This window comes from Canis lupus, chromosome 3 (genome assembly GCF_003254725.2).
Source record: "Canis lupus dingo isolate Sandy chromosome 3, ASM325472v2, whole genome shotgun sequence".
Classification (NCBI taxonomy): Eukaryota; Metazoa; Chordata; class Mammalia; order Carnivora; family Canidae; genus Canis; species Canis lupus.
The window spans coordinates 53636205-53651767 of record NC_064245.1 but is presented as its reverse complement, the minus strand read 5'-3'; the positions used below and the strand labels follow the sequence as shown (position 1 = coordinate 53651767).

The window sequence follows — 15563 nt, the reverse complement described above, 5'->3', positions numbered from 1 at the left end:
TCAGCCCATTCAGGAGAAATAGGAGTCATCCTCAAATCCAATGTGAGAAAATCCACGTTTAAGAAAGAAAAATTAACTACCAGTTCTTAGCTAAAAGAAGCTCTCCTATAAAAACATACTTCGTTGTGGGATTCGGTTCAGGGTAAGCTAACTATTTACATATAACTCAATTTACATAAAAGAACATCTGTTTTTGTATGTTTCACAAACATAGCCCCTGCATAATAGTGTGTACACGTTGCCCACACATCCCATGTGTGATATAATGGTCCAGCTTCGTGTTTGGTCTTCAACAACTGAGAAGATTGCCATCTATGATGCCAGACTCAAACATGTTATGAGTATACACCAAGCCACCATTAACAAAGGACTTTGGATTTATTGAGCACGATTTGCCCTGAATCTCTTTACATTTTCACTTGTTCCATTTTGGGGAATAATTAGTTGCACATCTTCAACTTGTGTTGAGGTAGTATTCCTCTCTCTTTGCTTAACTTGGGTGTTACAAACTCAAATGTCTAGCATAGAAGGTCAGTCAGGCAGTCTGGTGTAAGCATTGAAAGCATGAAAATGGGTGTCCCACCTGCAGAGAGCAGCCACTCTCCATTTCAGTCCCTTCTGCCTCGTGGAATGTGGGAATGTGAGACTGGCATGGCCAAAGGCTTTGAGTTTTCTCTGGGAGCCTCAAACTTGAATTTTTAAGCATTTTCAGTTCAATCAAAAACTTAAGACTCTGTGCAGAACAAATAGTTCACAGTCTGAAGGTGTCCCATTCTATTTCCAGACACTATAGGTATCCAGCTTATCTCTGTCTTAAATACACTTCTTGTGCATTTCAGGTGTACTTCTGCATGTCTGGGATGTGACGTATGAACCCACAGTCCTGCCTCTGAATTGTGACAGCTTTTAATATTATCATTCTTTCAGATTCCACCCTCACACACTGAAGACTGTTTCAGATTGCTCTGTAATCGTATAGAAATGGCCCCAGGTGCTACATGATTCAATTTGCCTTGACGCGAGGCCCAGGCAAGAATACTTGCAGAAACCCGAAATCAGTCTTTTCATCTGCTGTCATTACCAGTTATTGGCCTTGAGGGTGAGCAGCCATTTCATGGTCACAGGCCAAACGCTGTCCCTTCTCTCTGCAGCCCTCACTTCACCAGGCTGATAGCGTCCGGGGGACCCGCCACCACGGGCTGGTGGAGAGGCCAGCCAGGACCCGCTTTCACCCTCTCCACCGAAGGTCTGGGGACAAGCCGGCACGACAAATATCCTTTCTGGCTCATTGTCTAAGGGCAGCACGAGTTTTGAAATGTTGGAAAGGTTTTTCAGGACTTCTCTTCCCTACAGTTCGCCTTTGGCCTCAAAGCCTTCATTTTATCTGATGAATGGAGGCAATAAAAATAAACGAGTTGGAAACTAGAAACATCTCTGCAGCTAAAAATTGGAAAGATCATCTCGGGTATTTACTTGATGAAAACATTGATAGTGCTGAGTAAAGGAACTGAACACAAACAACCCATAATTCAGCCCCATTGCAAGGCCTCCTCAGCATTTTCTCCAGAAAGCAGCCAAGTTGGAGCTAAGCCTGACTTTGAACCAAGGTAGAGAGAGTCTATCGAGCTAAAACAGACATCCAGATATGTGACTTCATTTTCATTTCTGTTGACCTGGTGACCTGCCGTTAGAACTTACAGAAGAAATTTCATAGGATCTTCTATTTATGGAGTTCCAAACTCAGTAAGTGACCCCTAAGATAGAGAAAGCTGGTAGTTAGGAGAATTCTTATGCAGTGCATACGCCAAATCCTATGCTGTTAAGTAAGTAGAAGTAACGAGAAGGGGATTTTGAATTCCCCTGATAATTTCATTTGTCAGGGGCTGGGGCCCCAAGGGGGTGTGGGGGGCGGCCACTGCTGGGCCACCCGTTCTGTGCTCACACAGAACTGAGCTGGGTTTTGTGGGAGAGGACGGAGAAGCAGCGTGCCAGGAGGGCCGGTGGAGGAAGGCACAGGAAGGCGGGGTGAGTGTTACTGCAGAGCTGAATTCCTGGCAGTGATGGTAGAGCTGGCTCGCGAGAACCAGGAAGTGGGGGGAGGGCACGCGTGTTTGCTGAGCACCTACCCATGCCAGGCGCTGTGCTGGGCAATTGATGTGTCATGTAAGTCCTCAAAACTCACTGAGTAGTTCATTTTTGTTAACCCCTGTTTTCCAAGGAGGAAACTGAGCATCAGAGTCATTTGTCCAAGATTCCAGTGCTGAGGTTGGAAGGGCACAGATTGAGCCCGGGGCAAGCCCAGCCCCTGGCGTGGGCCTCTGGCCTCCCTGCTCTGCTGAGTGGGTCAGCCCCAGGACCCGGGTCAAGAAAGGCCCTGGGGGAGGGGTTGTAGGACACACAGAGGGAACACGGCTTCTGCCCCAGGTTTCTTTTCTTTTTTTTTTTTTTTAATTTTTATTTATTTATGATAGTCACAGAGAGAGAGAGAGAGAGGCGCAGAGACACAGGCAGAGCGAGAAGCAGGCTCCATGCACCGGGAGCCCGATGTGGGATTCGATCCCAGGTCTCCAGGATTGTGCCCTGGGCCAAAGGCAGGCGCCAAACCGCTGCGCCACCCAGGGATCCCACTGCCCCAGGTTTCTTGTAGCTTTCCGTCTGGAGGCAGGGAAGGTTCATTCCGCCCCTCCCTTCCACCCCCAGGAGCCCACCCACATTTGGCCCATGAGAGACCCTGACTTCTAGTCTTGTGTATTATGTGACCACTGTCAGGGAGGGTGGAGATGATAACTGAATCTGCAGGTTTTCTCCTGGAGATGTGTACTAGCCTACATAGATCGCACGACGGAGAGAATTTAGCCGGTCCTTCCCCTTAGGCTCATACGCGAGGGGGAGTAAGTTCGTCAAACCATTGTCTAGATTGCTGGGAGTTTTCAAGCAAAAGACTTTGAGTATTTCTTGGCTTGATTTAACAATGTGTCTTTTCCCAATTTCTCAATTCTGTTTTTCTCCTGTAGGTATTCTAAGTATTATAATACGTATACGACCCATTTATAGCCATGTTTATAAGTTTATATCTGTAGCTATCTCAGATCCTTTTTGCAGCAAGTGGTCTAAGTATGTACACATACTCCCAGCTTTTTTTAACCAAAGGAATAACTTAGAAGAGGAGGGAAGAGGATCGAAGGGAAGACACAGAGGACAATGTTCATTCACTTAAAAACAATGTTAAGTATTTACTAGTGTTAGGCCCTGCGTAGACATTGTAGGTGTAAGGGCAAGTGTAATACGCCCCGTACCCGCAAGCTACTCACCGTGGTCACAGTACAGTGTGGGGAGCTGTAGCTGAGACCCTTCCAGCTGTGTGAACTTGTAAGAGGGGCAGCCAGGGCCGGTATTGGGGCACCAGGAAGGCATTCTGGAGGTACATCTGAGTCCTGAAGGATCAGCAACAAGTAAGGAGATAATGTATTAGTGTATTCAGCAGGTATCTACAGAGTCCCTTCTCTGTACAAGTACTGTTCTTTTCTGTGGTTTGTTTTTTTGTTTGTTTTTTTAAGATTTTATTTATTTATTTGAGAGAGAGAGCATGAGCAGGGGGGAGCGGCAGGCAGAGTGAGAGGGAGAAGCAGGCTTCCCGTGGAGCAGGGAGCCTGATGGCAGGACTCAATCCCAGGACCCTGGGATCATGCCCTGAGCAGAAGGCAGATGCTTCACCCACCGAGCCTCCCAGGCGCCCCGTACAAGTACTATTCTAAGCACAGCAGTCTCTGTGGTGAATAAGACATGTCCCCGCCTTCATGGTTTACAGAGGGGACAGACAGCAAACAGGTAAAAAAATGATTAAGGAAAATGAGTACACGTGGTGGTCAGTGATACCGGGAGAGGAAGACAGCTGGAGAGGGAATGTTCCATGCAGAAGGAATATCTTGTGCAAAGTCGCAGAAGGAGAGATGACACTGTGTGTTTAGGGGACTCTGCCTCCTTCCAGGTGATTTATCCTAGTGTATAACTTGACCCTGTGTGCGGGTTACCTTGTGAGGGCCACAGCAAAAAGCAGGTCACTTCCAAAGGGGAGGGGAGGCAAAAACCAAATTAATACACAGGTAAATTCATCACACAGTACAGGTCTGAGACATCTGTGTGCTCTTCCTCAACACCTAACTGGGGCCTGGGGACTGGACATCTGCTAATTCAGAAAAGCCTCTTGAGGGGATCCCTGGGTGGCTCAGCTGTTTAGTGCCTGCCTTCGGCCCAGAGCATGATCCTAGAGTCCCAAGATCGAGTCCCACATCAGGCTCCCTGCGTGAAGCTTGCTTCTCTCTCTGCCTGTGTCTCTGCCTCTCTCTCTCTCTGTGTGTCTCTCATGAATAAATAAATAAAATCTTTTTTTAAAAAAGAAAAGCCTCTTGAGCTTAGGCCTGTCTGTTGATGGACAGTGCATCTCTTCTGTAGATTCCAGGGACCATGAATTCCCTGTGAAATATAGGAGGAGAGGAATGATTTTATGTCGAAGATAATAATTGATTCAGGAGAACTTGAAGAAAGATCCCATCTTTCCTTTTCATGGCCACACATTTGATTTAGAAATAATTTCCTTAAAATGGTGGCCTTTCACCTGGGTGCCTCTTACCTCCTTAACGTCTGCTACCCACTACTTGTCATTTGAAAGTGTTAACACTGGCTTGAACTTCTGTTAGGACAAAAAGAAAAAATGTATTCAGAAGTCTCTTCCTACAGCTGTTTCTTGGCTGGGAAGTTATTCTAGAAGGAGCAGACTAGCTAGACAAGGGTTCAGTCCTGTGATGCAGTCTCACATAAGCTGAACATTGTTTGATGAGTATTCCGGCTTCCTCCCCGAGTGGGCAGCCACAACAGACAGAGCTCTGGCACGGGGAGATTCCTTCTGCGGTGGGCGGCCACCACAAGCAGAGAGTGGGACTCTGTCCAGCTGGGTTCTAGGCTGGGGCCACAGTCAGGATGCAGGAGGGGCATTGCCTGGTCCCTGCCTGGGGCCTGGGCTTGAGGACTCAGAATAGAGGCTCTTCTACCTTTCTGCCAGTGCTCATGCCTTCATCAGCCCTCCTCACTCCTTGGGGGCAGCAGACACAGCTCCCAGACCCCATCTTGCTGAACTTCTGCACAGTTGACCTACACTTGCAGCAGACGCAGTATTATCTTAAGACCTGCAGATTATATACATTGAAAAAGAAGGGGACACACTGAAGAATCATAACAAGTGCCTTCCTCTAAATGTGTTTTGAGAGAGAGAAAAATAAACATCTGGAGAATTCCTGATGTATATTCCCAACAAGGTTCAAGAACGTATTGTGTCTGGGAAACCAGTGCAAACAGTTTGCAGAGAGAGGCATAAAGACCTGCCAGAGTTAGGAATGGCTTTCCTCTTTGGAACAGGCTTTGCTTTGATTCTTTTCATATGATGAGATGACAATTTTAGGGCACTGGTTTGTAGAACACTGTTTCTCTGACGTGTGTGGCCTGTTAGGTTTGAGGAAACACTCCTCTGTGTCCACCGCCTGAGCTTCACAGTTCAACTCAGAGCTCCAAGAAGCCCTGCCATTAAGAAACGTCCTCTTTTTCCCCAGGACTAACAAAATTTATTTGAGCACAAAACCCCATTTTTACCTAACACCCAGTAGTGATTTCCATTGTAAAGGACAAGAAAATGGCAGAGATCTGGAGTTTTCAGGGGAAAGTACTCAGACTTCAAAATTGCACATGCCACCTAGTTGTCACATGCCAAGGGAAACAGGTCCTCCCACACGCAAGAGCTCCTACACTTCCCTGAACATGTGACTTTAGGATGTGTTCTAGCAGGACGTAGTTGGAGGATGAGGGACAAGAGGAAGTAGCGTGATGGTGAAGACATGGTTGAGAAATTAGGAAGGAACCAAATTGTGATGAGCTTTATGTATTAAATCTGACCCTGGAACTCGTCTCAGTGGGTGGGTTTCTATTGAGCAGACTCGGAGTTCCCATGGCCCGCCAGCTGCACGGAAGGGCACAGGCCTGCCTCACCACCTCTGCCCCTGGTAGAACCCGGAGTTCCCCGGGCTATGAGAGAACATGGCCAGCTTCCAGGCTGCCTCTAGAAGGGCCTCCCCTGAGCCCGGCCTCAGGTACACTTAGCACATGGGAAGAGGAAGCCAAAAGAAGAAGCCTGGCTGTGCTCTCCCAGCCACGAGGCAGGCAGGACAGAAGAGAGACGCTGTGGCTCAGTGACCCCACCCATGGGTACGTGGGCCAACAGATGTCCTGTCTTATCGGCAGAAGAGCTACTCCCCTTCCTTTGGGGAAGAGTGAGTAAGAAGCTTCCCTCTGACACTGCCTGTATGTCGGTGGGCTGAGAGGCAGGCACACGGGGAGGAGCTTCCTCTCCAGAACCCTGGGCACCTGGGGAGCACTGTGGTCCGTGAAATATGGTGGCACACAGACTAGTAAAGGGGCAGAGGCGAGGGAGGAGGAAGAGTTGGTTTTCAGGTAGAGTTTCAGGTACTTTAGAGGTAAAGCTGAATAGGTGGCAGGAGGAGACTCGGACCTGGGGTTCATGTGCTGTTGGCAGTGGGGGGCATGGGCTTGTGAGTGACTGCACAGCCAGAGACTGGTGTGGGGTTGCCCCAGGTGAGCTCAGGTGGGCCCAGCCCTGTGTCCTCAAGCACCGCCCCCCCTTACCCTCCATGTCTCCAGCCTCCTGTGCTGCTGCCACCCTTTGCCCCCGGTGTGGCACCCAGCGACTCTGGGGTCCTCCCCGGCCTGTCCCTATACCAGCAGTGTGGGCCACGAGGCTACAGAACTCAGGGAACGGCAGGATGGGAGGCAGAGAAGCTGGAGGGGAGTGCACTGGGGGCACTGGGTGGGGGCAGATGCAGAGGTTGCAGGTTTGGACGTTTTTAACCTAGGCTGACGGACTAACAGGGCCGTGGACACCCAGCTTGTCTGGCTCCTTAAAAACCCTGGTGCCAGCTGCTTTTCTGTTCGCTTGCTGGCAGCTTGTGGACATTCCAAAAATGTTGAATTCGTGGTAAATTCAAGTTTACAAATAAGGGTGTTTTTCCCACCTTTACGTTGTTGGACCTGTCAGTGTTGTGGAGTTGTCCAAGCCACCCAAATGATGCTTTCCAAAATCTTCCGAAGAAATAACCTTTTCTCGGTTTCCCTCAAGTTGACTTCAACTGTAAGCCACTAACATTAGTGGTCCTCTTGATGCCAACAGTCCTTGGGTTTTTAAATATTCAGTAAATGAAGTGTGACAGAATTAAGAATGCTCACAGGGCACATCTTTTCACTCTTAATGCCTCAGCCTATTCTTCCTAAAAATCCCAGCTGGGCATGGCAGGTTGCCTGGGCCCCAGTGCCTCGGGAGGCCAAGGGGGCCACGGCTTGAGCTCAGGAGTTCTGGGCTGTGGTGCACCATGCCGGCCGGGTGTTCAGGCTGAGTTCGGCACCAGTACAGTGGCTGGCAGGAGTGGGGGGCCCACCTGACTGCCTAAGGAGGGGTGAGCCTGCCCAGGGTGGAACAGAGCAGGTGCACAGGGGGATTGATTGCTCCTGTCAGGGCCACTGCGCCTCAGCCTGGGCAACATAGTGAGACCCCTGTAAAAAATAAATTTTAGGAAATCACTACATGTTCATGTTGTTAATATACATCAGAAAGGCTAAAATGCTAAGTGGAACCTCAACGTTGAAATGATTGGTGTTTGATCATGATGTTGCTATTCTGTCCCTGTGCACTGAGTTGTGTTAGTGTACTAGCTAAGGGGACTTAAGAGAGCAATGTACCGAGAGAAGCAGTAACCTCTTGCTTCATGAAATTATACTTTTTTGGACAGAGATTCACCGAATTCTGCAGGAATAGAAAAATAGATAACCAGAGGTGGTGAGAGTCAGTGCCTCCTTGCTCACGGCTCTATTGGCAAAGATGCTGGAGTGCTTCATCTCTTGGGGAAGCTTCTTATTTCGTGATCACCTTTGCCTCTCCTGTCCCCTCCTGTGGCATATTCTGGTTTGGACTTCATCTACATGAAGCTCAATAGTTAACGTTGAAGAAATGTTTATCTTTTTGAAAATAATCTCTTCTACTGTATTGACTTCGATTCAGATGAAGGAATAAGCTAACTGGATAAGACAAAACCAATACACAGGAAGTGAAACTTGGGATCATAACACTTCTCCTGGCAAAGGAGGCCTTTCACACCAAATCACTGAGAACCTGTTCATGCACATTGTACTCATCCCAGATTCTGGCTCACCTGAGACACCCAGTCCAGACCTGCATGATAAGGCCCCTCCATTCCCTCCTGAGTCCAAGCAGGTGAGGGCTTCTACATAGAACCATTAAGGATTTTTTAGCAGGAGAATATTATGATTTTTTTTTAATTTAAGATTTGTTTATGTATTTTTATAGAGAGAGAAAGAACAGGGGGAGGGCCAGAGGGAGAGAGAAACCCAAGCAGACTCCACACTGAGGGCAGAACCCAACGCAGGGCTCCATTTCACTACCCTGAGCCCATGACCTGAGCCAAAACCCAAGTTAGTCACTAAACTGACTGTGCCACCTAGGCGGCTCATGGTTAAAAATATTTTAAGACTGTTCTATTAAAAAAAAAAAAAAAAGACTGTTCTATGGTTATAATTAACTAAATTAACCAAACAGCTCTACTGCTCTCAGCATGGATAGTGTAGCATCACATGTGTTTCACTGTGCATCTGGAATATGTTCCAAGGCATGCCAGACCCCGTGAAGAATACAGAATTTATAGAATGGAGCCCCTGACAACCCAGGAAGGTTAACATTTCTCCACTGATTTAATGTAGCTCTTTTGGTTATAAGTAATAGGAACCATCAGCTTGATAAAAGGAAACTCACTGGCTTATACTGGAAGCACAAGGTCTAGGTCCAGGGGTTCATACAGTAGCATCAAGAGTGTATCTGTGAGGTGCCACATCTGTGTTGACTTCCTGCGTGGACAGGCTTTCTCTTCTTGAAGAGCTTTTACATGACTCTCAGGCTCATCACCCTGACTGAGGGGACTCCCTTTTCTCCCCTTGAGACACTTCTTGGGCTGGTTTGTGCCATGAGCCCATCCCTGAGCCAATCACTGTTTCCAAAGGTATAAGATACAATAGAAATACTGAGCCTGGTATATCCCACAGGACAGAGGGGCCTATGCAGAACGATGGCCTTACCAGGTTTGGGGTGAAGGGTGGGGGCAATTCTTCAAAACAAAAGATATTACACAGGCAAAAAAAAAAAAAAGACAGGCCCCACATGAATCACACAAAGATGGCACTGGTGGGAGGAATAGGTTTTCCAGAGGAAGTTTATCAGAGAAAGCATTGGTGTAGAAAGAGAATAACCAGAAACTTGGATGTTTAACTCTCCATAATTCTGGCTTATTCATTCTGCTTCACTTTTTCATTAATTTCATTTTTCCTTTACTAAATAATTTCACTTTGATGGTAGTACTTTCGGAGCCAGTTACTCCTCACAGCCCCTGGATGAGAGTTGGCCAAGGTAAGCAAGCTGTTTTCAAAGATATGGTGGGGTGGGCCATGTTGTTTGTCGATGGTTTCATTTTATTTTATCCACCCTGAATATTGTTTTAGAAATATCTGATATTTTCTCTCTCTTTTTTTTTCTCTCTCTTTTTTAAAGATTTTATTTATTTGAGAGAGAGAGAGAGAGAACACACGAGCAGTGGGGAGGGGCAGAGGGAGAGGGAGAAGCAGACTCCCTGCTGAGCCAGGAGACCCATGTGGGACTCAGTCCCAGGACCCCAGGATCATGACCTGAGCTGAAGGCAAATGCTTAACCAACTGAGCCACCCAGGTGCCCAGAATCTTGTTTTCTCTTAGAAAACTTAGGTCTTCCAGATAGAATCCTAAATACATATGGAAATCTAAGATGAAAAATCATTTAAAAAAAATCTAGATCTTCATCTTTAAAATCAAATGGAAGCACACTTGGACTACATATGCTGATAGGATACTCTGATTTGGGGCAACCCCGGTGGCGCAGCAGTTTAGCGCCGCCTGCAGCCCAGGGTGTGATCCTGGAGACCCTGGATCGAGTCCCACATCAGACTCCCTGCATGGGGCCTGCTTCTCCCTCTGCCTGTGTCTCTGCCTCTCTCTCTCTGTGTGTCTATGAATAAATAAATAAAATCTTAAAAAAAAAAAAGGATACTCTGATTTGGTATTCGTATGTTTGAGACGTAAAATAACTGCCTTTGCTCAGGGTGCCTTAGTAAGCCGTTGGAAAGAATGAAAGATTTAATAAGCTTCTCAAACTGTAATTTACACAGTGGATTTGATTTAGGGTCTCTGAGTATTTTTGTATACAAGGTATATACAAAAAAAATCTGAGGTTTTTTTTTTTTTGAGTATAGAAGGTTATAGAACATAAAACTAACTGAAAAGACTGGTATATCCATTGCTTGTGTGGTATCATTCTCAGATCACCAAGTCAGATTAGGAGACATTAAAAATGTACATATCAAAAAAAGACCTTCAAAGTGTTCTCTGTGTTGAGGTTGACTCTCCATCTGTTCTCTGGGCCAATCCTGATTGAGCACATACTGTGAATAATATAGTCAGGACCTGGGAAGTCCATTTGAAGATGAATAACAGGGGGCTTCTGCCCCTAGGAGGTTTTCAACTACCCTCAAGCATCCCAGGATCCAAGGTCATGGAAGAAATGCAGTATTGTAATTTAATTCATAAAAATCTCCAAACTGATACTTTGAAAATGTGTATCCAAGAAAAATATGTCTGTAGCTTCCCAGTGACTGGGATTAGTTAGAGTAACGTTTTCATGAACCCGGCACCTGTGCCAGTTCTGTTTGTCTTCGTGGCTGTCTACATGGAAAGACAGTTTTTGCCTCCAGGACTCCGGGGGTGCCCCCTCACTCTCAGGGTGTGTCCTGAGTGCTAACTCTCCACACATCTGGACAAAGACCTCATATTCCCTCTAGAGGAACCAGTTATAGATTTGAACTATTTCAAAGGTGTTCGTCTGCCCTTTTTAAGACAAAACAAAACCAAGCCTCCTATGCCCAGCTAGCTAATCCTGTTCTCATGGATTTGTGGTAGTTTTTAAAGATCTTATTTATTTATTCATGAGAGACACAGAGAGAGAGGCAGAGGGAGAAGCGGGCTCCCCAGGGGGAGCCTGATGCAGGACTCTGGGGTCCTGGGATCACGACCTGAGCCAAAGGCAGATGCTTAACCACTGAGCCACCCAGGCACCCCTGTGGTGGTTTTTAAACATGGAAATCAGGACTCATAGGAATCAGAGAGATCACGGAGTCTGACCTCCTTTTAACAATGTTGAGCAAAATGAATGAGGCGTGGAGCATTTGAAGTGACTTTCCCAGCCTGTGCAGCCAGGTGAGTAGAAGAGCCAGTTCTCAAACTCAGGCCCGAGGCTCCCCTTTGCTCCTGTGAATTGAACGTCTTTACTTTTTATGTCATTCTGGTTTTTTTTAAAGGCAGCAGCACCCTTGGAAAGAAGAAAAGCATCCTGGGTTCAGGCTGACATCTGCACTTAACAGGTACCTGGGTTGATTGCTAGTGGAAAGAAATGTAAAGAAGAAGACCATTCGATTTGATTGTCCTGATGTTCTTTTTATATCTTCCAATTGCTAGAGATTATTTGTGTCACCTGTGTTTATATTAAGTATTTTTTTTTTTAAAGCCTGACTCTCCCACCATTTATTGAATGTCCGCACAGACAGTACAGAATACATTGATGGGGTCCCAAGGGTAGTGACTATGGGGTTGGCTCTTACCTTGTGACTTTGAGTAAGTTATAGCTTGTTGCTCAGTTTACTCACCTAGAAAAGGAAGATAATAATACTGCTGTTGAGGAATGATCATGAGGATCATATATGATCTATAATAAACAGGGAAGCATTTGCACTCACCCAGCCTTAACTAGTATCTTGATCACTCTGGGCCGGGCTCCAGTGTAAGTGTTCTACATAGGACATTTTTTTTCAATCCTGACAGCATCCTTCAAGAATGAATATTATTTTCTGTTTTAAGAGATTAAATGATATACTTTGTCCAAGGCAACGTAGCTAACATGTGATGGAACTGGGATTAAAAAAACCCAAACATTCATAGTGCAAAATACAAAACATACACAAGAGAGAAAAGCATTGCCAGAAGTCCCCGTGCCCACCCTTCCACTTTGGTCCTTATCCACACATTGCCATCTCCTTTCTTTCATACACCCCCCAGTCCCACCCCACCCCTGCTAGATAGAGTATTGCACCTGTAAATACCTCTAAGAGGAAAGGTTGACAAGAACTTTTTTTAAAGAAAACACAACCACAGTGCCATTATTACACTTAAAATTAACAGCGATTCCTTCATATTGTCCAATACCCAGGCTGTTTTCAGATTTTCCTCGTTGCCTCTCGGCATTTAATTGATGTTCTCTTATACCTCTTTGAATCTATAAAGGAGCTGAAATCCAAACCCAGGGGTCTCTGATCCCAGGCCCTGTGGTCTTCCTGCTGTCTCACACAGGTTGCAAACTGCCTGTGCCCTCATCAGAACACGACACCACCATGGTGCCCAGTCAGGCCACATGGCTTAATGGCCATGGGAGGCTGTTACCTGGAATAGACCACAGAGTAGCATTTTGGGCTCATTTGAAGTCTCTCACAAATTCTTTTTATGGCAGATAGTTTGAGCCTTGGATGAGAAAAATAAGTAATCATCTCTTAGAGTTAAGGTTATGTAGAATGTGGAGCCATCTGGGAGAATTTCAGAAATTTGTTGTAGATCAGTGGTTCCCAAACTTTTTGTCTTAGGACTCCTTTACAGCCTTAAAAAACACTGAGGCCCTCAAAGAGGGTTTGCATATATGGCTGTCCCTAATGGTGTTTATCTATTGCTATTAGAAATTAAATTAAGAGATTTATAAAAGATTCTTGCTAATTTAGAAAATTTAAAAATTGTGATTATAAACTCACTACTGTCAACATAACAGATACCTTCTTTTATACTTTCTAAAACAAGAATTTACTGAGAAGAGTGGCATTCTTGTACCTTTTACGAATCTTTCAAAGATAGCTGGATCCTCTGTGTATGCATTCTGTCTGTGGCGACCTTACAACATCACATATCTGCTGGAAACTGCAGTGCTCATAAGAGAATGGGAGCAGAAGGGCAAAGAACATCTAGTATTATTTTCAAAGCCATCTCGACCTTGCAAGCTCCCAGAACCACTGCTGTAGATGACCCTTCATATACAAGAGGGTGTTTTTGTCCGATGGAGAGAATCTGGTGCAGAGAATGTGCTGGTCCCAGCTGTCCTCTGAGTTGCAGGAGAGAACAGGAAGTTCCATAGGGGAAGCGGTGAGGCCGAGGTCTGGGTTGTTGAAATAGATCATTATGCCATTGGCTTTAGAGTGTAAGACTCTACAGGTGCAGATTAAAATCTTTGGGATGTGGGCGGTCCTCAGAGGCGGTTATTGATGTAAGGGACTTCAGGTAGGTTCAGACTCCTCATCTTATGGATGCTTGACTTCTCCCACGTTGATAATTTTCTGCAAAGAATATTGCGTTCTCACTAAGGAAAAATGGATTTTCAGATTCTCTCCTCCTCCCCTTAGGACCAATTCTGATTCCGCTCTTCACACGAGTGCTCTGAGTGCCAAGCCCCAGGACCCCTATGGAGGAGGAGGCCAGTCGGCCTGGCCTGCCCCATACATGGGTAAGACACACAGGCCCACCGCTAACAGCCTCTGTGCTTTTCTCGTTCTGTTGGCAATGACTCGAGCGCCAGGATATGGCCCTCAGTCATTACCTCTGTCAGCCACGTCAACCGCTCTGATGTGTCTTCCTGTCCCCGTCTTCTTCTCTCTTATCTACGCTAGCCTACCTGACCAATACTCTTGGCTTTGTTGTCATTTCCGTGGGGCCATCCTTGATCTTCCTCCCCTTGCCAGCCCAGAACCACCCACGTCCTTCTAACATTCCAGAGTTCCTCCATGGACAGGCCTGTCTTGTGCCATTTAACTGCCTTTCTCATGGGTGTACATCCCTCCTTCTGCCCAGTGTAGATTTCTTGAAGTCAGCATCCTAATGGTCTCACCTTCAGCGTGGGTGCCCCGCATGGAGGAGCCCTCAGTGATGGAGAAATCACACAGTGGCTTGCAGTCATGGAGCCCTTGCTAGAACTCACTCTAGGTGATGACTTCCAACCTGCCAGGACCCCAGCCTGGTTCACTAAAACATTCCAAGCCTGCCTTTCCTTCTGGGGTTGATAATCCAGTAGGAACAATGGTCTGGAATTACCTGTTTCATATGCAGATTGACTCTTGTCCACAAATAGTTAGGGCTAGGTGTTTGGTCTTAAAACAGGGGAATGAATAAACCTTGGTCAAAATAATGGCAGCCTTTCTGATTTTCTTTATTTGTCAGACCATTTGAACCCTAAATAGTCTCTGTTAGGAGAAAGTTCAATGTCTCATTTCCTTGCACATAGTAGGGGTGAAATTTAGTAATACCTGTTGCTTTATTCGTTCCCATGGTGCAATTCATAGATGATTGTCTTTGCCGAAGCAATCCCTTACGTTTCAAGTGTGAGAGTTTCAAAAGTCTGTCTGAGCCACTGAGCACTATTTCCACCCATGGGAATGTGAGCATCAAGCTGGGAGTAATGTGGGAATTGGACAGGAACCTGCCACACACTGCTTGAAGAAGTGGGGTCTGTGGGGAGATGGCGCTGGTTTGGCTTCAGGAGAGGCAGAGATGGGAGCATATAAGCAAAGCCTAGAAAGGCAGAGACTGTGATCAGTGGGGGTGCCAGTAAGGACAGCAACATTCTGGTCTCCCTGGACTGGGAGGGAACCAGATGGATGGGTTTTGACCCTGGAGCCCCGGATACAGAGCTGCCTTTCTGCCTCTGCCATTCCTTCATTTCTGTTGTCCTCTCTGCAAAGTTTATGCTTCTGCAGAAAGGGCCAGAGGCCTAGAGAGCAGAAGGCAATCATAGGGAATTTAAATAAAGAGCCTTTCAGGCCTGCCTGCAGAGAGAAGAAGTGAAGGAAGGGATTAACTGGGTGAAGTATTATTTATGCCAGGCGCCTGAAGCTGGGAGGGAAGAGGTGAGAGATGTCAAAGGGGTGAGGAGGAATAATGGCAGAACAATGGCAGCGTTGCTCCAGGCAGACGGGGCAAAAAGGAAACCTGGAGCAGAATTTCTGGGTTGACTTGAGAATCAAGGTGGTCCCTCCTGTTTCATTCAAGTCAGCGGTGAGAGATAATGGGGCCCCAGCATCCAACAGGCATCCATCAGGCGTGGAGAGCGGGCAGAAGTCCAGCGCAGAGGGCCGAGCCGTGTGCCTGCTTCTGCACAGTTGCCGTGCAAGTATAGCACAACTCAGAAACACATCCAAATATGGATGTGTTTACATGGGAAAGCCAGTGTGTTTAAAATATTACTCAAGTCTCCAAGGATGGGGATTATTTCTGGAGAATTCTATTTGTTGGTGGGAGCTATTTTAAATAGTTTTGTATATTTTCTCCCT

The 15563-nt window shown here is 46.4% G+C and overlaps 1 protein-coding gene across 2 annotated transcripts in view; it reads left to right on the top strand.

Annotated features, from left to right (window-relative positions):
- Window positions 1-15563, top strand: part of CRTC3 (CREB regulated transcription coactivator 3) — a 99246-nt gene that overhangs the window by 57810 nt on the left and 25873 nt on the right. For both annotated transcript variants that reach the window (XM_025438416.3, XM_025438415.3), the window contains exons 3-6: window positions 1152-1271; window positions 9471-9532; window positions 11508-11570; window positions 13644-13744. In XM_025438416.3, the coding sequence (XP_025294201.1) occupies window positions 1152-1271; window positions 9471-9532; window positions 11508-11570; window positions 13644-13744 (346 nt within the window). The remainder of the gene's footprint in view (window positions 1-1151; window positions 1272-9470; window positions 9533-11507; window positions 11571-13643; window positions 13745-15563) is intronic.